Source organism: Cylas formicarius, unplaced genomic scaffold (assembly GCF_029955315.1).
Source record: "Cylas formicarius isolate icCylForm1 unplaced genomic scaffold, icCylForm1.1 PGA_scaffold_1__22_contigs__length_36826433, whole genome shotgun sequence".
Lineage (NCBI taxonomy): Eukaryota > Metazoa > Arthropoda > Insecta > Coleoptera > Brentidae > Cylas > Cylas formicarius.
Genome location: NW_026844264.1, coordinates 7365206 through 7392548, shown reverse-complemented (window position 1 = coordinate 7392548; position 27343 = coordinate 7365206). Strand labels below are relative to the sequence as shown.

General features: G+C 35.2%; 2 protein-coding genes and 1 long non-coding RNA gene across 3 annotated transcripts; all 3 read right to left on the bottom strand.

Annotated features, from left to right (window-relative positions):
• Positions 1–10850: 10850 nt before the first annotated feature.
• Positions 10851–12296, bottom strand: LOC132696295 (uncharacterized). Its single transcript, XM_060661040.1, has 2 exons — positions 11730–12296; positions 10851–11183 (listed from the first exon to the last, which is right to left on the bottom strand). The coding sequence occupies exons 1-2, from the start codon at positions 12111–12113 to the stop codon at positions 10851–10853; spliced, it is 717 nt and encodes a 238-aa protein (XP_060517023.1). The 5' UTR covers positions 12114–12296.
• A 4880-nt stretch (positions 12297–17176) lies between these two features.
• Positions 17177–19359, bottom strand: LOC132697308 (uncharacterized). The gene is made up of 2 exons (XR_009618135.1): positions 19225–19359; positions 17177–17784 (listed from the first exon to the last, which is right to left on the bottom strand). It is a non-coding gene; the product is annotated as an uncharacterized LOC132697308 (long non-coding RNA).
• A 3230-nt stretch (positions 19360–22589) lies between these two features.
• Positions 22590–26761, bottom strand: LOC132697298 (cuticle protein CP14.6-like). The gene is made up of 3 exons (XM_060662668.1): positions 26702–26761; positions 26494–26576; positions 22590–24974 (listed from the first exon to the last, which is right to left on the bottom strand). The coding sequence occupies exons 1-3, from the start codon at positions 26708–26710 to the stop codon at positions 24800–24802; spliced, it is 267 nt and encodes an 88-aa protein (XP_060518651.1). The 5' UTR covers positions 26711–26761; the 3' UTR covers positions 22590–24799.
• Positions 26762–27343: the final 582 nt, after the last annotated feature.

Genomic DNA, 27343 nt, shown 5'->3' with positions numbered 1-27343 from the left:
TACAGTAGCCTTTGGAAGCTTCTTTGAGAAAAAAATACTTAAACGTTGCTTATTTACTGGGTGACGTAAAAATTATTATGTGTAATATTAATATACAGGGTGTTTCATAATAAGATACAGATGAGAGCGCCTAATTTCTTGGATTGTTCCAAGGAAAAAAGTTTATGTCAATGCAGCAGATCAGAAATGGCTTTATTTTTAGTATGCAGTGTGTTGAAAATATAAAAAAACTGGTTATTGATTTTAATTTTTATTCGGTTTTAAACAGTAATTTATTTTTGAAAAAATCATCACCATTTTTTTCTATGCACTGCGAGATCTTGGCAAATTCAGAAATTGCACTCTTAAATTTTCATATAAATTTATTTAAAAAAAAAGTCTAGAACACTGAATAGTTGCATCTCCACAAATAATATGTCTCTCTAGATTCTTCCACGATAGTTTTAACCTGGAACGAATTAGGCGTACCGTTTTGTAATAGTAAAAAGCTACACTAAAATGGACATGACCCTTTTACAGTTCCTATATTAGTCCGGTAGAGAATATTTGGCGTCTAATTGTAAAAGAAATATATAAATGAAGTTTATGACCAGACAAGTCCCATGAATTATGATAAGGTATTCACTAGAGCTCAAATATTAAAATAAATTTAATTAACTCCATTCCAGACAGATTGATTCAAATAGTTTAAAAAATGGTCATATGACCAAACATTTTTTTTTATTATTGGTATTAAGTTTAAGAATTTGCGTTGCAAAAATGTTCTAATACATTAAAATTAATTATTACATTTCATACGCTTTTATTTTGTATATCGTCTTCGATAATCATAAGATTGTACCTGTTTTCAATAAATACAACTTCAAATACAGTATAACATCTGGCAACAGACTCAACCTTCTATCTATCATATCACATACATGTTCAATAGGAGATGAGTCTAGTAACCTTGCTGGTTGAAAGAAGAGTTACGGTCCCAGGAAATTTCTAGTCATTCTGACATTGTTTTGCTGAAAAATTGAATCCTGCAGATGCTGATGAAAAGGCAGCGCGACATGTTGTGACACGCGAAGGGCTAGAAGTAATCGTCTTCCTACTGTTATGACTACCTAAACCATAAAGTCCTTAGCAAGTGCTCTATAAAAAACAAATGAGAAACATGAACTTGACTGCGAGGTCTTCACACCATTGCGTGCCTGCAGCTATTGATTTATTATAATATCAACTCGAGAAGGGTACGATTGTAGCCCACAAATCCTTCAATAAGATACCTGTCGCGGCGCAGCTTCCCTCTACTGTTCACTCGTTTTTCTGTTTTTGTAGCCTCTTTCGCGAAAGGGCATCCCATCATCTCGTTGGTCCACTACCTCACCGCCTTCAAATTCACTTATCACACACTGGAAGTATCTGTTAGACTCCAACAAGTAATGAATTTAGTCTTTCCGCTAAAACTATACAGAAGAACATTATATAGATCCACCTCGAATTTTAAGTCACACAACCGAACAGGAAGTGATGATGACTTATACAGAGTGACGAAAAATCATTAGAAAAAAATAATAATAGCAAAAATTATTATTAAATTGCAAATAGTGCGTTTTCGAATATTCAAAAATAACGAAGTTACAGGGTGTCAAAAAAATTGTTCAATGAATTTTTCTAAAAACTTTTTTCTAGATTGCCAATTAATTTTAAATTTAGCACATATTACTAATATTCTTATTATTATATTATTATTATTAATATTCGTTTGTAATTTTGGAGCTTTAATATCAAAGGTTGTTGCAAATTTTTAAAACTCATAACTAAATGGCCTTATAAAACCTTTTGAACATTCCCCTTTTTACATTTCCTATGCACATTAAATTGAGTTATAGCTGTTAGTCAATGGGAGTTAATGGTTTCAAGTTAACTAAGCTGTTAAAAACCCTGTCAAAATCTACTGTTAAATTTACAGAGCGTGCTTTGATATATCTGTATCCGTAAGTGAAGTAGTACTACAACACTTTTGCCTCAACAGAATACGTTCTACTGAACAATTTAAGCAAGGCTTATTATAGAGTTGCACAAGCCATCACTTTAATATTTTTCCTTTGAATAATTAAAACGAATTAGGGATCAAAGAATGTGTATTTTTTTATATTAAATGTAAATTACCAAAACTGTACTGTTTTAAGTTTTTCTTTATAACTTGTCATGGTTAAAAGAATTGAATATTTTTATCCATAACAACCATAGAGATTTATATATTTTTGAGATACTCTTGATAAACTGAATCGGACTATGCAAAAGTATACATTTAAAAATTATAAGTTTAGTTAATTTCTCGAAAAAATCTGAGTATGCCACTGAATTTTCCGTAGGAAACGGCAAAAAAACTACTTTTTGTTTTTCTAATAAGCTTTAGAATAACTTATCTCAAAAATCAAAAGCGCTATGAAAATTCTTTTTTGTTCCTCGAAGAAGTAGCACAGTGTCGCGAAAATCTCAAGTACAAAGTACCCTATGTCTACTGCGATAACGATAACATCCAATCCTTTGCTGCATCTGTGCCTTTTTTTTTTAACTATTTTGGGGGCTGCATAGGGTGAGTGAGCGCACGAGTAAAGTTCATTATCTCATTGGTATCAAAAGTTATAAGAAAATGTTTTAAAGATGGTTAAGATGCAACTGACTAATGAGTTATAAGTTATATCCAAAGAAATCGTAGACGGGAATATAACATTCAACGACAAAACATAAAAATATTGAGACTATTAAACGGTTATACAGATACATATAAATTTGTCGATGGTAAATAAGCGGGGCATCATAACCGACCCCATATAAAACGCAAAGGACAACTCATAAATCCATGAAACCGTTGTTAAATCGCCATTAAGCAGCGGTGAAAACGCCCGAAAAACGGACCCTTTGAAAGTGAGCTAAAAAATGGACATAAAATTGACCGTTCATTTTTTTTAGGCGGAAACCTCCGTCCCCGGCTTCTATTAAAGAAACTTTAGTTAAATATCTAACGTACGACCTAGAAACCGGTTCGATTGTATAAAACTGCCTAAATAAAATCGTACAAATTTTGTAGGCAGGGTCGTCGCGCATTGAAATTATAATTTCGTGCGTGTAACACTTTTACTCGGGCCGGCTATAAAACATGTAAAAGTGACAGTCAAGGGTTGTTCCTGAAGGACCACCCTTGACCGGTGGCCATTCCGGCAGGTACGCAACCTTATGACCCCCGGGTTGAACTCTGGAGTGCACTTGTTCTTTTCTATATATGTTTTTTTTCTTCGGTTCCGGATGGCTGACTTCATTTCCTTGTAAGTAGCTTAGGGAGTGCCAGAGCGCGTTGTGGCAAAACGCCATGTTGGAATATTGGGTCAAAACTTATCATCAGAAAGATACAATAACGTAATTTTATTTTATCGAATTAATGGGGGCTAGCACAAAAGCAGTTACTTTCAATTATTATTTTACATATTTCTGGAAAAAATAACTAATAAAAAAGTTTTTTAAAGAAACGGTGTCAAACCTCAGACAAAATGTTTGCCTTTATGTTGGAACAAAAACGTTAAAATATAGAGAAAATTGCGATACAAGTTGCCCCTTGAAATTTAAATGCGTTCCGAACATTAGGTTTGCTTATTTAACCGCAGTATACAAAATGTATGTCTAGCAAGTAAAAAAAAACAAAATATAAATAAATAAAACGATATTTAAATAAAAGCACAAAACACACGAAACAAATTTGTAAAAGTAGACAGGTTACACAGGTTTAAAATTTGAAATTTAGTCAGTAGTTTCTCGACAGCTCTCTTAAAAGAATTGTTACCAATGCGTTTTATATTAGAATTAATGAATTTCTAATCGATTTATTAAGAGGGTATCGGGGAATCGTTAACTCGTATTCATTACGCGTTGCATAGGAATGAGTGTCAGCCTAAACAGAAAAAGTAGAATTACTAGAGTGAATATTGGTTAGGCAATTGAATATCAAACCAAAATCGCACCGACTCCTCAGCAACATTACTTCTACTGTTCAAGATAATTGTGGTATTGGTATTGGTATTAAAGGACGGCGCCCCCCGAAGGCGTCCAAGTACTTAGGCCACCAGATGGGCCCGTTGTGTCCCCAGACCGCGCTAGAGGGAGTCCAGAATACCGCCCCTTCTATAGAAAGTAAGCAACTCCTTTAACCCAATACTCTGCACTGAGTCCGGATCGATCAGGGCCGTTCCGAAGACTCCAAATCTTGCCCATGTCAAAGCAGGGCACTCGGTGAGCAGATGATACGGGGTCTCCTCCCCTTCCATGCACCACCTGCACTCTGTATCGTCTCCAATGCCTAGCAAGCAAAGATGCCTCCTAAGACTGCAATGTATTCTGTAGGCCCATGTTAGTACCCTACACTCCCATCTGCTCATTCCAAGCAGCTCCCTGGTCCGAGGGAGGGCGGGTCCATCCATCATAAGCCTTGCCTGCTTCATTCCCGGAGCAACCGTCCATCCCGCGGGCCGTTCTCTCACACAGGTTTCGTGAGCTCCCCGCCTCAGGCACGGGGCGATCCCCAAGCGGCGCTCTGGTCCCATATGCCTGGGCGAGGAGGCCTCCCTGGCTAAGGCGTCCGCTGCCTCATTGCCCCGGATCCGGGTGTGACCCGGGACCCAGACCAACGTAACATTCCTCGCGTCGGCCACTTTCCTCAGTACCCTTTTGCTCTCCTTTATCAACAAGGAGCGCGTGCGCACTGACTTCAGCGCCATAAGTGCAGACCTACTATCAGAACAGAAGAATACTCTCCTGCTTCCATGGTTGAGCCGAAGCACCTCTCTGCCTGAAACACGGTGCAATTCTGACCTAGAGGGAACCACAAGCTCTATCCCGTTGTCTCGCAGTACGCTCCAGCTCCAGCCAAATCTCTGGACTTCTGGACCCGTCCATGTAACAGACAAATCCATCCCAGGAGTCAACTCTGCCCTCTCTCCACTCTTCCCTTGATGGAAAGAGAAAGGTCCATTTGTCAAAGAAGGTCATCTCGGAGATCAAGACGTCACTCGGTATGCCCATGATACCGCGATCCCCGGGCCAGCCCTCTAAAATGTCGTACGGGCCCCGATTGAAGTTTCCCTCCCTCCAGAGCCCGCAACTCGCCAACCTCACAGATGTCCTGGCCGCCTCCATCTCCACCCGATCCGCCAGAGAGGGCAACCCCACCAGAGCCTCTAGGGCTCTGCAGTTTGTCAAGAACTAGCCTTGCTCCTGCTCTTTTGGTCCCCGGCCACCATGTCACTACCCCATGCGTGAGCATGGGCACGACCATGGTACCGTAGTTCTTAGAGGGAAAATTTTCTGAAAGTGCTGAAAACCACCGCCTAAGTCGATCTTCCACGAAAAAATGTTAAGAAACATTTCCTTTTCCCCATCCAATTCTACATAAAATCGCCATATAATGTCTTTGCGTGACTTATACTCAACCCTCACAAATCAACTTGAGAAATAAACATAGTTCTCTCTGGAAAAAGAAAAATCAGCGCAGTACCGTTTCTGACATGGTGTGTCTTGGTCGAAAATTATTTCTACGGCTATCCGTATTAGTAGTTGCGGAAGAACTTTAAATACTGAATGGAGAACAACCCACCCCCAACTTCATTTCTTCGGATCTGGTTCCTACTGGCAGTTCAATAACAAAATTTAAAACAAATATTTCTTATATTCGCCGCTTTGCTATTAATTTACGTAGACTAATTGCTGCGGTGAAATTTTTGCATTCTTTGCTATTGATCGACTTCAGATCAGTGGCAAAGGTCAAACCCTTTTTTTTATGAAAGTAATAATATTTTTAACAACAACCGATAAAACAACAACAAAAAAATTCAATAAATAGGACCTTATAAATTTATTGAAAATGTTGAAAATTATATATGAAAATACACGATAAAGTCAAATTACGGGACTTTTAAATTAAATTGAACTTTTACTTGATTAAAATCCATTTAATCTCATTAAATTAAATGAAAACAAAGAATGTTAAAATGTTTACAGTTATTTATTTGTTTGTGGCAGCTGTTTCGGCAACACTGTGCCTTTATCAAATACAAAATATGACAACATTCCAACAGCTATATATGTAAACAGGTAGTAATAGATTCTTAATTACCATTGAAGTGTTATAAATTTAAATTTAACAACGGAGACCTATTTAAATCATCCGTTATGTAAAATATCAAAATTATAGTCAAAGTTGTGCATTTGCAAATTCAATTGAATGACATAGTTAGAATCCAAACTTTTATTTTCGTACGATCTTTTATGTGTGTTCCTGCGTTTCTTAAATATTCTACCGGATTTCAACTTGTAGACTCCGGATTTTTTGTGATTAAGTTTTGATATTTTTTTCAATTTTCCCATGGTGTTTTCAGTTTTACAAGCGATCTTAAGGCAAACATTTGGACAGATGTCTCGAAACGTTATTGCTAAGTTCTCCTATGTGTTTTATTATTTTATAAATTTTGGATTCGGTGTTTAATAGCGGCCATTTTAAAATAGATTGTTTCTTTTATAAGAAGCAATTAATAATAACATTGATTTTGGATCCTCGTGCCTCAAATTTCTCAAGTCTGAGAATATCTATCAAAATATCAGTAGCGAAAAATGGACAATATGTAACAGAACACGGAAGGACTGTCTGGAAGTTTTGGGCGGCTGATGTCCTCTACTTCCGAATTTTCTACCAGTGGCAAAAATGCAAAGTGTCCGTCTGACGATTGTTTTTGTTGAAATACGGACGGGGGTAAGGTTCTCATGCAATGGAAATCTTTAAACAGCTTGGTACATGTATACTTTATTTCCCTAATTTAATGGATGTTTTTTTTTTCGATGTATAGAACTTTAAGTTGGCATTACCGTTCAAGATGGCGACCGATTTAACAGCTGTCAAGTGATTTATTCTCGGTTTGGTTCGGCAATTCATCATGAATTCATCAAGTAAGGCGTAGATTCGTCGAATGGGCCCAAAACGAGATTGCCGTTGTTCCCGATTTTCATAAGCGAATTTTCTTGAGCGATGAAGCGCACTTCTGGTTGAATGGCAACGTCAACAAACAAAACTGCCGCATTTGTATGTCGAAACACCGTTACATCCAGAAAAACTGACTGTTTGGTGGGCTGGTGGACTCATTGGTCCGTACGTCTTCAAAAACGATAATGGCCAGAACGTTACAGTCAATAGTGATCGGTATAGAGCTATGCTTACTACCTCTTTCATTCCTGAATTGAATAACCATGATGTCCAGGAGATGTGGTTTCAACAAGACGGCGCAACATGTCACACAGCTCGTGCCACAATCGATTTATTGAAAGACACCTTTTGAACCTGTGCATTGGCCTCCAAGATCTCGTGATTTAACACCGCTAGACTATTTTCTGTGGGGCTATGTAATGTCATTGGTCTATGCGGATAAGCCACAAACGCTTGACCATTTGGAAAACAACATTCGCCGTGTTATTGCCAATATACGGCCACAAATTTTGGAAAAAGTCATCGAAAATTGGACGTCCAGATTGGACTACATCCGCGCCAGCCGTGGCGGTCATATGCCAGAAATCATATTTAAAATGTAATGCCACAAGATTATCTTTCGGATAAATAAAATTCATATCAATCGAATAATCCATCGTTGTTTTATTGCAACCTAAAGTTATATACATCGAAAAAAAACACCCCTTATAACATTTAGTAACGTAAAAACTAACATAACATAACAGAGATAAGACATAAGTAGAGATAAATTCATATTTTTAAAAACACAACAAATTATGAAAGATAGTGCATGAGGCTACTTATTTAAAAACAGGCGTAAGATGTTTACCTCAATCTCAATCTCATAAGTCTGATAGTGAAAAATCAGATATTGTTAAGTTTGAAGATGTTAAATCAGACAGAAGTAACACTGGAGCCGAAACTGATATTTGTGACCGTGATAAATTAGATGGTATTAAACCTGGAGTTGTCAAATCACAGATAGGTAACTTTGGAGCACCGATCGATATTTTTGATAGTGAAAAATCAGATTGCATAAAATCAGGAGCTGTCAAATCGCGCACAGGCAACTCTGGAGCACAAACTGATATTTTTGAGAATGGAAAACCTGCTGGTGTTGAATTTGGAGCCGTAAAATCAGACAGAAATAAGTCTGGAGCCGAAGCTGATATTTGTGACATTGAAAAATTAAATGGTATTAAATCACGCATAAGTAACTAATATTATTTACAGTGAATAACCAGATTGTGTTAAATCTGGATCTGTCAAATTGATATTTTTGACTAACCAAATGATGTTCAATCTGGAACGGTAAAATTAAATATAGGTAACCCTGAAGCTCAAACTGATATTTTTGACATTATGTCAAAATCAGTAACTCATTTTAATACAACAGGATTGGATTAAAAATCTCATACAGTGATGGTGGTATACCCGATTATCTTTTATGTGCTCAATCGTATAGAACTAGAAATTAAATTAATAAAATCGATTAATTCTCCGTTACTAAGTAATACCTGGACCTTGGTAGAAAGACCTAAAAGTAAAAATAGAGTTAGTTGTAAGTGGGTATTTTCTCTGAAAAACTATAAGCATTTAAATCCAGTTAAATATAAGGCTCGTCTTGCAGCAAGGGATTTTAATCTTTGTATCTTATTTTTGTTTGGGTGTTGTTGATTTTGAGATTTAGATTTTTTTAAGGTATCTTATTCAGTGTTTGCCTGTAGCGCTGTTCATTTAACATGTGTTAATAAAGTGGAAACGTCTTTGTACTCTAATTTCTGCATCAGAAATTAGTAGAAACGAACGTTATCGACATTTGAATTCAAAGCGAAATGACGGAGGGGATAATTTGGTCACATGGCTTTGGAATTAGCAGAACTAATTCGAAGATTTGAGGATAATGAAGGTGGTAGGTGTTCAATACAAAAAAATCAGAAGTATTACGGAAGGAATTACGAAGAGAGCTTCGTAAGAGGTTAATTTCTTGTAATCAAGCTTCCTCGATATTTGTCAGTCTTCTTCGTAGATAAAACATTCCATTCTTTTTATTTTTTTTAATTATACCAATAAAAAAATTGCTGAAATTTAACCAAAGGGGGGGGGGGGGCGAATACAGGTGTGGTTTCCATTTGCGAAGTCTTTTTTCTTTTTTTCTAATAACAGACACTGCTGTCGAGGTTATTAGGTTAGGGAGGTGAACTGTTTTGTACTCCCTGTGTATTTCATCAACCTGGGGATAATATTGTTAGTAAATTCTAACCCCTTCCAGTTTTCGCTATATTGTCTTTGATGTCTGTGTAGTTTTTTTCAGGTTTCTCCATTTCCTACTCAATATTTCTTCGGTTTAGTGAAAATACGTTCTGCAAACAACTTAAAATGGTATTTCTATTTCATGCGAGTATAATTTGCATTTGCGTCCGGTTGGGACCCTGAAAAAATGTTTTGTTGTAAATTTTGTAAATACTAATAATGTGTGTATGTCAAGATTAACATAATTAGAGTTGATATCGAACGGTACGGAGAGCTAAACAAACGAGTGCTTGCATGTCAAAACTCAAACGACAACTGACTGGTCCCTTCTAACGGTAAAAAACACTTTCCCAGCGAAAATAATCTAACAGCCATAAATCTCAACCAATAGGTCAAAAATGTAGGCGATTCGGCATTGTCACCACTCGAGCGACAATGACAAGTACCAGGCATCACGACCCAGAAAACCACTTAAGAAGGTTGCATACATTTCTCAAAATTTCGATATTTTAGCCGAATAGCCTACAATAATAACAAATAAAATATATTTTTTATGCTGGAATTTCGTACTCACCATAAGTGTTCAATACAACCTAACCAAATTCCTCTTTCAACACCCAATTCTACCAATACCGATCTCTTCGCTACTGCTACCTAGCAAAAAATAAACTCGCTACTAAAAATGGCGTCCACCTCACAACATGTTGGATTTGTACCGTATGTGCCACCGGACGTTTCCGCTACGACTTTGCAAATTCACGCTCCCAATCGCCATCGCTACCGCTACGTACCGGGAGCGCTTTGCTACGTCCGCTGAATGCGACCAATTTGATGCATATTAAGGCCCCCACAGACGTCGTTGTTTTTTAGCAATTTTACCCGCACGGGTAAAACAGCACGGTTAAACACGAACAACGACTTCGCTCCACACATACGCGTTGCTTTGTATGTTTAGTTCAGTTTGTTTGAAATTGCGGGCAAAAATCATTGGTGATGGATTTTACGACGACGTTAGCAGTGGCGGCCGCAGTTGCTATTAAAATAAAATATTCTAAAAAACAACGTTCCAAATGGGTTAAACAATGGTTACTCAAGCGAAGACAATTTTCAAATGTTAATCTTTTGAATAAATTACGACTAGAACCGGGAGATTGGTTTAATTACCTGCGGATGGACGAAGAAACGTATTTGGAACTGTTCTCTTTAGTAGCACCACTGAGTGCCATATATTCTGTTTTAAAACACCATTACTTACAGGTAAGAAAATATTATTTATTCTTTAAAAGGGCGATAAAAGTATCCAACTAAAAATACATTTCTAAAAACACAACAAGAAAATAGAACTTTTTAAAGATATCTACATACATCCTGTATAACTAATTATTATACTCAGGTGAAAAATTTTCCAAAAAGGATCTTGCATCATTTGAGGATAGTAGTATCTGAGATGTAGCTTGATAGTTTCCTCCGTAATGGTAGTTTACGTTAATAGGATTTGTAGCAAACTCTTGTGGTAACCTATTTCCGGACATTTTTTCTGTTAGCGACATTTTGGTATGTCTTAAATGTTTCCCAGTGCAGCTTCAAATAGAATATCGGGTATAAATTTTTCCGCCATTAAAGCAGCATCAGGAGGTAAATCTCGTAATTTCTTGGAAACATTTTTTCCTACCACAGTGAACCTGTCTTCTTGCTCATACATATCCAGTTTTGCATTTACTTTTTCCAAAACTTCGTCAGCTCTCTCCTTGACGCGCCGCTTTTTTGTGCTATTGGAAGAACTTACTGAGCTCGGTGCTGAAGGAGTATTGGAAGATACCGACGGCGATCGATCTGCAACATCAATTTCAAAAGGAGATGTCGGGGATTGCACGGGAATGTAGTTAGATCCATCCTGGAAGGGAAAAGCATTATGTTAAAATCGTTGTGACGTGCTGCATTCTACACAACTTTCTGATTAGGAAGCGGCATGAAAATTACGCACCCTCAACTTGTTTTTATTCAGAAGATCACAACACGGGACTCATTGAAAGTGGTTTAAATGCGGAACAGGCATTTCATAATTTACAAATTGGACACAACAGACATGCATCTGAAGAAGCAAAAAGAGTGCGTAATTAATTTATGACTTACTTTCATAATGAGGGACTAGTACCCTACTAACAAAACTTTGTCTAAATCATCTTAAAATAAATTTGTAATCTCATATTTATCATGAAAAAATATACATATTAGTGAAAAGGACTGTAATTTTTAAATATCTTTAAAATCGCTTAAATAAATACTCCGGTGAAAAAAGTGCCTAAACAGGTTCAAATATGCTTGAACAAGGTTCTTTACATGGCTACATGGCTTGTTATTTATAAAATTAGGTGCCTTTTTGATCGGTAAGTTTATTTTGGAATTTTCAACATTTAATAGAACTTTTTGTAATACTTACCTCATTGTTACTTGCTTCGTCACCAATATTAGTAACTGTGCTCCTCGGTGTTTCCTGGTCTGTAAGGAATAATAGATATTCGTAGTACCACAAGTGTGGTTTATAGATGTCTTCAGTACCGGAACCATATTTATTAGATTGAATGACCTTTTTCAATTCCTTACGGAAGCAGCCACGTAAAGAGTCAATTCTCTTTTTAACGGAATCTCTTGTTGCCGAGTCATCTACTTCTTGTAACTTTCTTATCATATCTTCGTAAGCTTTGTTTTTTTTATCTCTATCAGAATACTTCGTAGATTTAACTTTCCACAGGCACGGATAGCTTCTATACAGTTCTATGAACTCAATTATAAATTGCTTGTTGTAATTTCTTAAGTCAGTCATTGTAAAAACTACAGCAATATATTTTTATTCAACAATACAATTTTAAAATCACTACTCAAAACTAACACTAATTATTGCTGTGCAAAATAAGTGAGTCGACACTGATAAAAACTGTCCTTTTTAACTGTTTTCCCACCACACACTGACAGACTTGAACGAGCGCGTTTAAAACGGACGGTTAAAATCAAGCCGTGGCAGATATTTTTAAACGCCAGCAAAAAGGACAGTTTTTGGCCACACACTGACCAACTTATCCGCACCGTTTTAACCGTGCTGGTAAAATTGCTAAAAAAGAACGACGTCTGTGGGAGCCTTTACTTATTTCCACCCCTAGTTGAACATGTAACCATTATATCTCGCCGCAAATGTTGGTTGCATAACAAATAATTCTTGGAATACCGCGTTCAAGCGGAATAACGTTAAAACTCCGAAATCGATCTTAATTAAGCGATTCTGTTTAGCACTTCGCGAACGAGTTTCGTCCGAATGATTATTTTTCGATCGACGAACCCCGCCCGCCGTCTCTCGCGTTTCATTAGCGAACGTCGTTCGACGCAGACGGGAGAGTTCGTTTTCGTTCCGCGCCGCCCGCGATTTTTCGACCACGTCCGCGGATGACCTTGGCACAGAGAACGAACGCGGGCGCGATTCTTCGCGTCTGCTGTCTTCTCTCTGTGTCGTTTTTCGACGAACTTTGTTGGGTGGCGGGCGCGGTGCAAGTGTTGCATACGAGTGCTCCGTGGCCTTGGCCTTCACCGAGATGCAGTCGCTCTTTATAGCGGCGGCGGCGGAGGCGGCCGCGACGGCGGCGGCGTTGTCTGACTTTCGGTTTCTTTCAATTAAACCGTCATGAAACCCGACAAAAAAACGGACACCGTATAATGTGGTCGGGAGAGAATGAAACCGATACGACCCGTTGCCGAAACGTGGCGAATACTTTTTTCGGTTTTATAAACGGGGTCATCATCCCGTCGCACGCTCATGAAGCCCGGAAAAAGTGATTACTTTTTACTTTCGAAAATCGATGAAATCGAATTTTCGAAAGTATCTGGCGCTCGTATAAAAATGTTATATCTCGGTAACGGTAGGTCCTATCTATGGGATCGCCGTTGGTACAGAAATAATCACCGTCGAAAAAAAAAAAAATTTTTTTCTGTTCGTCCGTTCTTTGTTGTCCGTTCTCCGTTCTCGTCTTTTGGTTTTTCCTGAATAACTTTCGAACTTTTTAACCCTCCACGAGGCACATAAGCTTGTAAGACGCCGGTATCCATCTTTTTTTCGCGGTTTTCGACTGTTTTTGGACCTTGCTATGAAACACGATAAGTGTCCGAAATTTGAAGCAATCGACTTCATATTTGACACAGCTTTGCCCCGTGGAGGAAACTATTGAAAATGGGGGGCTGGAGGATCCGGAAGTATTCCAAAAAAATAAAAAATCGCGCGTGTAAGGGTCAACAAAAAACATCATTTTTCAAAAACTGTTTACGAGACCAAAAAAATTCTTCAATCAGAAGAAGCAGTAGATACGGCTCTATAATCTTTTTGTTCGTATACAGGGTGCGCCGCAAATTCAAAAAATTTAAAAAATGGGTCCCCCTATTATATAAAATTGGTTATAACTGAAATACTATGATTAAGATCTCACTTTCTTTCATATTGCGATATATCCCGCATAGATAGCAAAAACTTTTGTATTTTAGGTTTTCACCTATTGTACAGGGGTTCCCGATATTCTGTGCTAAATGAGAACTTCAAATTTAGGAGAGAAGTAAAAGTCCGTGTCCAAATTTAAACTGTAGAAATTGGGCGCAATCAAATATTACCAAGTATTTTTTAATTATAATTGAATTTTTTTTTTTGGTAATTTTAGCTTCCAGAAAAATATGTTTTCCTCCATAATCGTTCATCCGATTGGCAGAATTATTTAACCAGCAGACGCAGAAGATCCAGTGCAATAACATTTATTTCAGGCATTTTTTCGATTATATACACGGTTTTCAAATTATAGGCAAAAATCTAAAAGACCTAGAAAATTGTTTTTTTACAGAGTAAATTATTAGCCGCTAATCAAATATCGTAAAAAATATGACTAATTGGTTCAAACGGCGTCATAATTTTCAGCGTAAAAATTTATGTATTTGCGGTTTTCGTCTATCACATACGCTGCTCGGGATATTTGAAAAAATCCAAACGAAAATCTCTATTTCTAGATTTCAATCTAGACGCGATGACGTCATTAAATATTATCACATATTGCATGGTTTTAGAAAACAAGTAGTTTTTTGAAAAACATTTACTCCACTGGAAAAATTCCAGGAACCTAAGGAGATCTAGGGCTATATCCTCTATTTCGAACATTGTTGAAATTATATATAGGGTACGTCGTTTGTGGGCAAAAAATTCAAATAGATCCTAGAAATTTCCGCTTTTGCAGGTGAATTATTGGCGATACATGAAAAACTTTCAAAGATGTGATAATTCGATGAACACTATCGTAAACTGTGTCGAGAGAGAGTTTAATGTTTCGTCTATAATGCAGAAGACGCAAGATATTTAAAAATATATAATTTGAAATTGCAAATTACCAGTACAAATTTTAATATTCACTTGCCCCGCTCACCGACGATTTTTCGATAGCAGTCTTGTTATTACTGTCTCAAAATCGATGAAATCGAATTTTCCAAAGTTTCTGCGGTCGTATAAAAATTTTTTTCTACTCCCGTCTGTAAAATACTTAATTACACACCGATCTGGTGTGCGAGAAGCGTCACTTTACCGAGATGGCCGTATTTGTCCAAATGTCGGCCGGCAAAGCATTTGCGTAGAGAAAGAATTTTCCTCGATAGAGAATAATTATGATTTGTTTACATTACAATGTTTTTAAAATACATCTGTTAATATTTACAGTGATTCAGCTTAAAAGATTCTGTGGCATTTTAATTAATCAAAGAGCCAAACCTATCATAAATGTGTTTGTTATTTTAAATAAATCTTTGCGGTCATAGTAAAATTGTATTTAAGTACCTTTTACTCGGAAAATTGCATACGGCGACTATCACGAATCATGAAAGGTTAATAAAAACGTGTGCCCAATGGTTCTCGCAGCTAAAACTATTGACGATTTTTAAATTTATTCAATAAGCAATATGATTTATCAATATCTTTATCCAATACTTCAGCTGCGACTATTTTGAGGATATTGTTGTCCATTAAAACACTTTGGATTATGCCAAAAATTAACCCGCTACCTAGCATACCCAAGAATCAAAAAGTAAAAGTTACCTAAGCAGTTATCAGGATAACAAGTATGAAAAAATTGAAATTGCATTAAAATTTTAGTAAAGAACTGGGCTCATTACTTAAAAAGACCTATTTTAAAAGGTTAAATTGTAAAATAAAAATCCCTTAGTTACCAATGCAATACTACCTACCTACACCTCTCGTCTGGTAAGTTTAATAGAAGTTGTAAGTTTTTTAGCATAAACAATAGCGTAAATTGTTGTTCTTTATACCATATCCAATATCCTCTACTTTATTTTGTAAACTGTTCATTTTATTTTGTTTGTAAGTACACTGTATAGTGGAAAGCACCTATATAGATAATTAACCAAAGTAAAATAATTTAACCGCATTTTATAAATTAATTTGCTATCTGAGCCGTGTTCACACTTGTATTTTAATCTTTCTCTTTATTAGGATAAATGTTTCGGCCGCTTTCGGGTGTCCGTAGCCGGTGCCTCGGGTGGTTTGCACAAATGCACATTATAGCATTTTTAGTTTTCGCGTCAGTTTATTTTCCGAGCTACCGCACGGTTTGAATTTTGACATTTGTCAATTCTGACGTTCATGTTACTGAATGTATTCGTGTTGTTTTGCAAAAATGTACCCATAAAATGTTATGCAATGTATCAGACAATTCAAATACTACGTGCTATAAGCTACAATTAAAATCTAGTGGACTAGTCGGTAAGTAAAGAGACATTTATAATTTAAGTTTCCCACAGAAATTTTACATACCGTTCGCATGAACATTAGTAGTTTTTGCAGTTTTAAATTAATATTTTGTTTGTTTTGTTTGTTTATATTAATATTTTGTTTGAAATTTAGTAATCCTATAATTTGTTATTATTTTTAATTTGTTAAATTGTCATTTTTTCCTGACGGTCGTAAAAAAGTATAATATGCAACACGTTTGGTAAACTATTTATCTCACTCGTTAATTAAGCATTTAATGCCGTTTACCGCACTTGTTGCACTTGTATCCAAAATTTGAAGCTATCGACTTGAAATTCATTTGAATTGAAACTCATATGAAACTTAGTTCCCTGACGAAACGTATTGAAATTGGAAAGGGCGGGGGGCCGGCCAGTATTAAAAAAAAAATAAAAATCGCGCTTGCCAGGGTCCGAAAAAAATATCATTTTTCGAATACTGTGTAAGCCATCGTGAAAATTCTTGAACGAGCAGACGCAGAGGATTCGCCTTCACATGCTTTTATTCTTGACGATTTTTAAAAAATGTACAGGCTGAGTCGGTAGTTCACAAAAATTAAAAAATCAGTTCTTCTTTTAATCATAATTGACTATATCGGATCACTGTATTTCGGTTTTCAGATTCTTATATTCAAAATTCTTGTACCTGGGCACAAGGGAGATCCGGGCTAGAACTTTTATTTCAAGGATTTTGGAAATATATACTGGGTGTTTCAATTGTGGACACAAATCTAAAGACCTTGAGACCGCTGCTTGACATATTTAAAAAAAAGTTTTAGTTTCATAAAAATCCATGTACTTGGAAACTCCCACGTTTTCAGTGCTATAACCTCAACTACAGGGCTTTGTTGATTGAGTAATACTATTTATTTAATTTTCTGAATTCCTCCTGCGTCGGTTGTTGTTGAATTGTACTTGCTGACGCAATCTTTTTTTTGTTACGTACCGATTGAAAAAAATACACACCCTAGAAAAATTTTCGCATCACTTTTTTTGTAATAATTTATGTGTTGTGGGAATAGTTTGAAATGTAACAAGCAAAAGGTGACGCAAAAAAATAAAACACACCTACGAAATTAAAAAATGTAATTAAAATGAAAAACAAGAAAATACAAATTAAGCCAAAATAAACTGTTTAATATCGTCCTTTTCATCCACGAGCCCTTATTAAACAGAATCTGATTCGGTCATTTTTTCTATTATGTATAGAGTATATCGGTTATGGGTAAAAAATCAAAAAGACTCGTAAATGAAAAACTCTAAAAGATGGTATAATTTGGTTTAAATAGTGTCGCAAATTGTTTTCCTATTTACAGTTTTCGTATATTATACAGGGTGCGCAAGATATTTGAAAAAAGTTGCTATTGCTGGTATAAATGTGAAATGTAATAAACAAATTGAGCACAAATACCATATTGAGACAAAACTTTAGTTTTTCAAAAATGCAAATAAAACGAAAAAAACAAATTTAAGCCAGTGCAATTTATTTAATATCGGATATTCCCTCGACGAGCCCTTATTATAGCCTCTAGTAAGAATGTACCCCCGTGGCACTTCTTCCTATATTCGAAAATACATATTTTGAATTTGGTCTATGGTTCTAAATTGTGTTTAATGTTGTAGAAGCTGTCAGTTCATGGCAGTAATGTTAACTTCCTGCAGGTATTCGGTATTGTCGCCTATAAAAGAAAAAGAAAACGAGACTACGTGAATTTCAACAGTCTCTCTTATGTACCGATCAGCCACCCATTCTGTGAGTCCGTTATAAAACATGAAACATTTGCCTAAAAAGAAAAGTAACCTATACGACAACCTAAAGTATAATAATAAAAAATGATCTTTATTTTTCAAAAAATATATACAAATAATTACGAAATGAAATAGAGAAACGCAAAATTGAAAAAGAAAAAATACCAGAAGAAAAAATGGCACAAAACAAAAATTGACCAAACTTATAAGAATTAAATATCAGGGCTAAATTTAATTCAAGATAAACGACTACCAAAACCAACTTACTACAAAGGAAAATAAAATGTGATTAAAAAAATGTGATCTGCAAAAGTTTCATTGTGTGGATTTTGCAAGAACTTATAGAATTTTTTTTTGAGTGAAGGAGGCAGTAAGCTTTAGCATTACAATAGGAAAAGCATTTCTGAAAAAGAGCTGATTTATATTGAGGAAACGATACTGGAAATCCTAATAACACTTGAAAGTATTTGACTTGATAATATTGGATTCGTTCGTGATTTTTGTAGACCATTTCAAAAGTTTGTATACATTGCATCACAGCAAAGAAAATTTGAAAGAAGTAATAATTAATATACCAATTTATGAGAGTGAGAGTGAGATGGTTTTAATCGTTTTAATTCACAATATATCTGAGTTGTTGCATTGCTTCAGTTATTGGTTATTTGGGCTAACGTCAATATAAAGTTGTCCCTATGCCTGCAATTATTAACATAATTAACTATAATTTATTTATATTTAATTATATCCTTTGACTTCGTTATGGTTTGTTCATTTTACTTAATTTTTATCAAAATCTGGTTTGACTTATTTTCGTTTGTCACATTTTGAATATTTTTCTTCAACCTCCTTTATTTTCTTCTATTTTCTCTCTATAGTAATTTTATTATTCAGAATAATTAGTTTTTTCCAGTGTTTGTTTCCATCAGTTGAATGTACCATGGACGTGCGTTTAGAGTCTTGATACATAACTTGGACAATATTAACATTAGAAGAATTAGTAGGCCTACATTTTTTTCCACATTTTTAGCATCGCCGCACCCTTTTACCGATATCCTAAAAACTTATAGAAACCGAAGTTTTTAACATGCCTCCACAATGTTGGGCAAATTCTGTTAAACATATAGAAAAAGCAGAACAATCATATCCCTATTGCAAATAATATAGAACAAATAATAATTAGAACAGGCGATGATAGCGATAGTGATACTGATATATTATGTGAATAATTTTAAGAAATTTAAGTAGGTGATAAAAATAATTTGTAATTTTATTTTAGATTTAAACATAAATACAAACATAAATAAAGCAATATTGTTTAATATCTTTCCTAACAAAACCCCAAATAATTAAATTCTAAGCAAAGTACATACCTGTTCGGCCATATTTCATTCTTACAGCTTGCCCAGGTCTTTTCTTAATTCGTATCAGTTAGTCACTTTCTTATAGCTATGAACATACTTTACCGCCGATGAAAGTTGCACCTAAGCGGACACTAGCGGCAAATATTAAATTTTCGCCTAAAATGTCATCTTAATATGCTGCACTATAGATGTAAACAACCAATTAACCTAACCGACTACGACACGCGTCCTGTCAATTAAAGGAACAATAAAACCCAAGATTAAGCGGTTGTGCAAAACGTAATTTATTTTTGAAGAAGTTTTTACGAAACGATTTTTCAGTATAACGTGTGTTGCTAGTGTCTATGCTAGACTGGCTTCTTGAATTTTGGGGACAATTGCAGTAGAAAAAACATTTATATAAACTGTCATAACTGGTTAATCACCAATCGAATCAGAACCATCACCTACCGCTGCGGTGACGCCATCGAAACAAGTTTTATGCATTATTTATATACAAGTTAGCGTTTTGGTGCTTTTATTTAGGCTTCCAAAATAAATGGAAAACGGCCGTTGTTTTTGGATGTAGAATGGTAGAATTTCGAATGTCTTTACGTTTTGACACGGCAATGTCGGTTCAGAACCTCCAACAAAATTACAAAAACCATTTAAATACTGAGCAACAATCTCGACGGACCTATGAAGAAGAAGAAGAAGCAACAAGCATGCAAGCAATGCTTTTGCTAATTATAGTATCGCCCTTATGGGTTTTCTAAATGAAATGTCACATTATTTGCTCGGGTTGGTAAAGGAACGCCCGCGTCTGCGACGTACGTCGCTACGTAGACGTCTCCGTCTGCGCCGGTGTAGGAGTAGTTATGTCCGGCACCTGCGGTTTGCTGTTTTCCATCCTTCTTCTGGGAAATATTGTTCCTCGTCTCGTAGCTAGAACGGAAATTAGCACCATTAAAATAAAATCCAAATTCGGGTCTAGACACGATATTTTCAACAATTGTTTTCAAATTACAAATTATTTTTTATGTTAGGTGTCGTTCCAAGTATTCCACAATTATTGTTTGGGTTCTATAAGCCCATGGTGCGCAACTTATCTTCATTTGCGACCCCCCTTTTTTTTAATTTGCCGTGTGTGGACAGTAGAGTTTTTTTTATCGTCAACGTAGTTAAAATAAAACTATTTCCGAAATTTCCTTTTATTAGAGGTTTTTACACAACACATAATTTTGTGAAACAATGGTTTTATTTAAACATATAAGTGCAAATATTTATTTAATTAAAAAAATGAATTTAAACATTTACTCATAAGAATTCGATGTGAAGTTTGTGCTTGCAAAGAACTCATCAGCGTAATCGTAATCCGTAAGTCATCCTCTTAATGCCAACTAATTTTGAAGTGCCGGATTCACATGAGCTCAACGCAAATTGGAATCGGTTGAAAATCGCCATATTTGTTTTTTAAATTGAGTAAAATTAAATAAATAAAAACACCTTCATTTTTCACTCGGCGAAGGTGCGCTAAATCAACTTACAATAAGGCAAATTTTACAACAAATATCGTAAATAAATTAGTTAATGAGCTAACTATAACAATAGATTAACAATAATAATAAACGAGAGAAAAAAAGTACAAAAATGTAACTTATTATAAAGTTTTGTTTGTTGAAGGTAACAATTGGGACATAGTCGGGAACCGCATTAGTTCGGATTTGTAACTTATGTCACAGTGGCTTGACAATAATTTACTAACAATCAACTTAGATAAAATACAATACTTGCCCTTTTCAAATTATAATGATCGACTACCTACAAACAATAAGCTTACTATAAAACTACTGTTTAGGAACAGTTGCTGGTCTTTACGTAGACCTGAGCATGTTACCTACCTAGGAATTCATATTGACTCAAATCTAAAGTGGAACTTCCATACGAAGAAATAGTGAAAAAGTTACGATCCTTAATGTATTTATTCTGGCAACTTACTAAAATATCTGATAAGCGATTACTTCTTTCTACTTATTTTTCACTGGTACAATCACTTATATCTTATGGAATAATTGGTTGGGGTACTGCCTATCATACAACTCTTCAGCCCCTTTACGTAATACAAAAAAGTAATTTGAAAATTATATTTAAGTTAAATCTGCGATATCCATGGGACTTAATTTTTACTCAATTTCAAATTCTATGAAACACACTTTAAACTTGGAGAAAATTTAACTTTACAAAAAATGCATTTATCTGTTGGACAAAAAAGTTACTTTTATACTGGTCAAAAAATTTAAAACGCACTGCCTCTGGAACTGGAAAATAAAATTAAATTAAAATTGTTTAAAAAAAAATTAACCTAGTGGCTTGTTGATGCGAAATTGTAACTTAAGCTTCTAAGTGGATGTTTATTATAAGTCAAATTCACATAATGTATTGTAACTATATAAAATCGTGTCTTTTTTTGGTAGAATATTATGTTTTTTTTTTCATATTATGGGAAATATAGTTAAATTAATCTGCGTTACGTTCAAAGATGGCCGTCAAATTTTTAACTTAGTATACCTTGAATATAAGTGTTTTTTTTTTGTATTAATATTTATTTAATATTTACATTGCAATAAGTGGTTAAATTGTATATTTTTATTGATTTAAATAAATATTATTTTTATTATATAATCAGCTTCTTTCAAAATTTTGTTTAAAATGCGCTATGGATGAGTTCGAGCATGCTTATCTCGGGCTATCCATTTAACAACTTAGCAGTCACATAGGAAAATTTATTCCGAGACATAGCTTTGTGAATTTTTGGTAACCCATAAAGATTTTTAAAACGTATACAAGGATTTAACATCTTATGTTAAAAGGAGGCTAGGTGCGGTTTTTGTCTATCGGCGATGTTAAGCCAACGTAATCCTTTCAGCTTTTCATCAACATGGTCTTTGAGTTTTAGATTGAATATGAAACGAATACATCTTTTGTAGTTTGGCCAAATCGAAACAGAAGTCAAATACAATAGTATATTATGCAACAAGTGCGGTAAACGGCATTTCACTCGCGAGTTAATTTGACACGAGCGGAGCGATTTAAAAAGTCTAGCGAACGTGTTGCATACTATACTTTTTCTACGACTGTTAATTTTTGGGTACATTTTCGCAGAACACGAATACATTCACTGACATGACCGTCAGAATTGACAAACGTCAAAATTCAAAGCGTGGAAAATATCTCCGAAAACATCCGATTGCTCCCAAACCCGTGCGGTAAAATTCCGGAAATGTCCGAAGTGGCTCGGATTCGTGGGAAACGAAAGTGATGTGGTCAAGTGACGCTTCCCGCAAGCTATATCACGTATTTACGCTATATTACGTATATTATTTATAATTAGGTATTTGATAGGCGGGAGTAAAAAAATGAAGTTTATAGGACGGTCGGTTCCATGACAGTTAAACGACAGTCACCAATTTTTATTTATGCACTGCAATTATTAAAAATACTAAATGCTGTGACGGTATAAAAAAGTCGCATTAATCGATTATTAGTGTTATTTTTTGGTAAAGCGTATGTCAGATAATCGGGACAAACATGATTTTGCTCATCATTTTTAGCAAAATAATTACTTACTTTACTTGATTCTAATAGATCACAGTAAAATTTAAATAGTCGATTTTAATTTTAGCATTTCTATTTTCTTTGCCCAGGAAATTGTTTGTTTTCGAACAAGTATTAAATTGCTGTAAAATGCCGTACAGCGTGAAATAGTGCAGTCGCCTTTGAAGAGATGGCAACGTAGGCAATTGAGTCTACCGGGGGTATAAACGAGAGTACTGCTATGCACCCCATCGGAAAAGGTGAGTTTTACCTTTTGAGTTTTAGATTTTTATAAAAAAAGAAATAAAATACATAAATACATTCAAAAGTCCACTGTTTAAAAGGCGCGGTGAAATTAGCGCTGTTTTCATCGCCCTGCCAGGAGATGGCGCCTTAGGTATTTAAAATGTTTACTAGTAACTGTATAAACGTTAAAACTAGCAATTTTTATCTTGCGGTATAATACAATATAAAATATACCTATTGCCGAAATATGGACGACAATGTTAGACAAACAGTAGTACAAAAATTTAAGCCATCATTTGGGCTTATTTCAAACCCCGAAATAAAAATACATAACAAAGTGATTGCAAAATAAAAGAAAGAGAACAAGGTTGATTTTTAGGACTGCTTTTAGTGGTAAATATCAAGGGATGTTTAGCAAGTGCAGCATAAATCAAACTGTTTATTAGGACTTAAAAACAACTAATTGCAAACACCACAAAAATGCGAGGTTGCCCTTGATAAATATCGCTTGGTGAAACTTCCACGAAAATTGCGCTTGGGAATTAAAGTTATGAGTGCGATAACCGAAGTTACAATAAATTCTTAGGGGGTCAAATGAATGTGCGTGGGAGTTTAAGGCGGCTGATTTTTATTTCTAAGTTTGCAATTTAGATTCGCAGCTCATTAGTATCGTTCCGCAATCGACTGACGTTATTGCAGCAGCCACAAGTTTCGGCTTAATTGCCAGAGAAAGGAGATACCGCTGATGCAACTCGCACCTAAGCGAATACCAGCCACAAACTTTAAACTTTGGTCCAAAATGTCATCTTAATAGACACACTATAGTTGCACAATAAACGATTTATTAACATGACCTATTACGACACACCAACTAAAGGAACAATAAAACTCGAGATTAAACAGTTGTGCCAAACGTTATTTATTTTTGCAGAGTTCGTTGCGTGTATAATGTGTCTGGTGTCTATGATAGATTTGCTTGTTGAATTTTGGGGGCATTTACAGTAGAGAAAATAATGGTATAAGCCGTCACCTACCGCTACATTGATCTGCCCCACTCGAAACAAGATTAATGCATCATTTATATACGAATTAGCGTTTGGGTGCTGTTATTTTGACACCTAACGCAATAAAAAGAAAACGGACATGGTTTTTGGATATGTGGAATACTGGAAAAGTAAATATATCAGTTAACAAAGCAGCTTTAACTTTATCGTTGGCTGGTGACGTTTCACTAGCACAAGAAACAAGTTTCATCTACTAGCACGCGTTAAATTTAAAAAATTTTGAGAAAACATTGCTAGAAATTACAATTTCAAGTTTACACAGAGCTAATCTTTAGATCGAATGGGCCGTGGTACGTCAAACATTAATCCTTGCAGTCGGGCGAGCATTTGCTTTAAGCATAACTCCCTACATTTTGAAATCAAATGAATGATCACTATGAAAAATAAGTTTCATTTCGTCATCGTATATAAAAACTGTATATACCCACAAATGTATAAATAGGCAACAGTATTTTAATGTAACAAAATAGTCGTGATTAGGTAGGACGCTCTGATACGCCAAGGCCCTTTGAGACCATCCGACGGACCATTTAAATACTGAGCCACAGCCTCGACGATCGCCGGTAATGGGTGAGTGTTCATAGTAGTCGTGCTCAACTGTTTCTTAAACGTATGAAGAAAGAGAAGAGGAAAGACTGTGCAAATAATGTTTGCGGTCATTATGATATCGCCCTTATGGGTTTCCTAACTAAAATTTCAACTTATTTGCCCTGTTTTGGTGAATGAACTCCCCTCGGTTTGAAGCCGTCCGCGTCTGGGACGTACTGCACTGTGTAGACGACTCCGTCTGCGTCAGTATATAAGTAATTATTTTGGTTACCCACGCTTTGCAGTGCTTCATCTTTCTTCTTGGAAATACCGTTCTTCGCCTCGTAGCTAGAATGGAAATTTGCGCCATTAAAATAGAGCTTTCTTCATTTTTTGTTATTGGTTGCAAAATTATTTTTTATATTAAATGTTGTAAAGAAGGGGGATTATTGGCAATATTTATTATTTGGGTTCTATAAGCCATTGTATGGAGTATGCAATCAACTATTGACTAACGTATTTTTCTTAATATGCTTATTATTTTAAGTTAAATTTTAAGGAATTTCGCCAAAGGTTGTGAACAAAAAACACAATTTCGTATCTCGATACGCTGAAATTGTTAACGACCGTTAGTTTTTGGGTACATTTTCGCAAAACAAGACGAATATCTCCGAAAACATCCGATTGTTCACAAACCCGTGCGGTAAAATCCCGGAAATGTCCGAAGTGGCTCTGATCCATGTGAAACGAAACTGAAGTGGTAAAGTCACGGTTCCCGCACGCTAGATCGGTGTGTAATTAGGCATTTTACAGACGGGAGTAGAAAAAATCATTAACCGAATAAAGTACATTAATTGTTTTTTAACGTTGGAGTTATGGGTTTATATTTTGATTAAATTAAGTTTTAATGAATAATAAAAATTATAATTGTACTACACCAACACTTTTGCCATACCGTTTTTTAAAAAGTAATATTAATACATACACTAACTTTAGTTTTGTATAGAACCAATTTTTCATAAAATACTTTTTTTTTGTATTTTAAATCGTAATCGTAATTTTGATGCAATTCAGGTACAGGGTTAAGATGTTTTCTATATTCTTTAGACACCTTCTTTCTTCTTAATGGCTAAAATGCAGTACTTGGAATGGAACAAATTAAATGTCTGTGTATAGTGAAATATATATAATATTTGGGCACTATTTCATTCACCTTCTTTCCATTTAGCACTTCGAATTTTAAATAGTTTAAATTCAACATTTCGTGAATAATTCAAAACGTATTAGCGTTCTTGAAAATCGAAAAATAAATTTTAATTATTTGATTTAATACCACACTAGGTCAAATTAGATTCGGAAACTTTTTCGAGCTCACGAATATTTTTAAAATTATCTGGAGTCGATGACGAGGATTAATTTTGTAAAAATATTAATTTTACCTCTAGTGGTATTACCAGTGAAAATTTCACACCAGTAGTTTTATTGACAGCTATAAAAAAGTGGCGATGTTTTCATTTTTAAACGGTTTTGGCGCGAATTGTGTACTTTTACTATTATAGGTAGCCAGTTTGGTATGATATAATATTGAATATCGATTTTAGCGTTGGGCAGTTTTAATGTTTGATTTAGTTGTTTTTGGTTTTTTAAAAGCGAAAAAATTTTTGAGAAAAGTTAATCCGGTAAGAGTTGTACTCGAATGAATAACACTACAAAATTTCAAGGACATCTCTCCCATGAATTCTCAAAATATTTAAAAAACAATACATTTTGTCTTGGAATTGTCAATATTCTAAACAGTTTTCCTAGGATTTATTAAGATGACGTTAAAATTATGTCCAAAATTATAGAAACGGTTTTTGACACTCACGCGAACATATTTCCATCGATTTTGTCGCCAAGTCTTTGAGGGGCTGCTAAGCACAGGACCAAAAGGGCGGAAAAGACGACGATCTGAAAACACACATTAAATATTACATACATTTAAGTCACGGCTATGGACCACATTTAATGCCATATGAACGAAAACGAAAAAAAGATTCCCGAACATTTACAAAATAATGGCGACTCAAACTCACCATTTTCATTTGAAAGTTTTTTTTATTTTCGGGTAAATGTCGAACGTAAATGTAGCAGACTTCGGTATCAACTGATATGCCGATAGAAAACGGTGTCCTTTTATAGGTAACCAATTTACACGCAGACTTGGCCTCTGGTGAATTTTTAGTTAGCGTGATATTTAACCAAGGGGCATCCTTGGGCATCCACGAGTAAAGGCACCGATTCACCGGTCAACAAAGATTTTGTGATATGGTGTTTTTCATATTTTTGGAGATATGGGAACTAAACTAATAGCAAAACAATGTTGTTTTTGTTTCGATCACGCAATATTTTCGAATTCATTTTGTAGGTGTCATATTTATTGTTTTAAAAATAGGAACGTTATATAACATTCTGAAGAGTGTAATTGTTACGCCACTAGCATACATTTTGCATAAATCAACAGAATACTAGCAGGGCATCCCCGAAAGTAAAATACAGTTTTTGGGATTCCCAAATATGTAGTCAAAACATTGCCGTGAAATAGCGTTTGTTGTAGGCAGTCGTTTCGTTAGTGATCGTTAGTGATCGTTGTGCAGCTACATTTCTTCTTAAAATGCCAAGATTTTTAAAAAATATTAGAGATACGTTCCCCTGTCAATACCAAATTATACCAATAC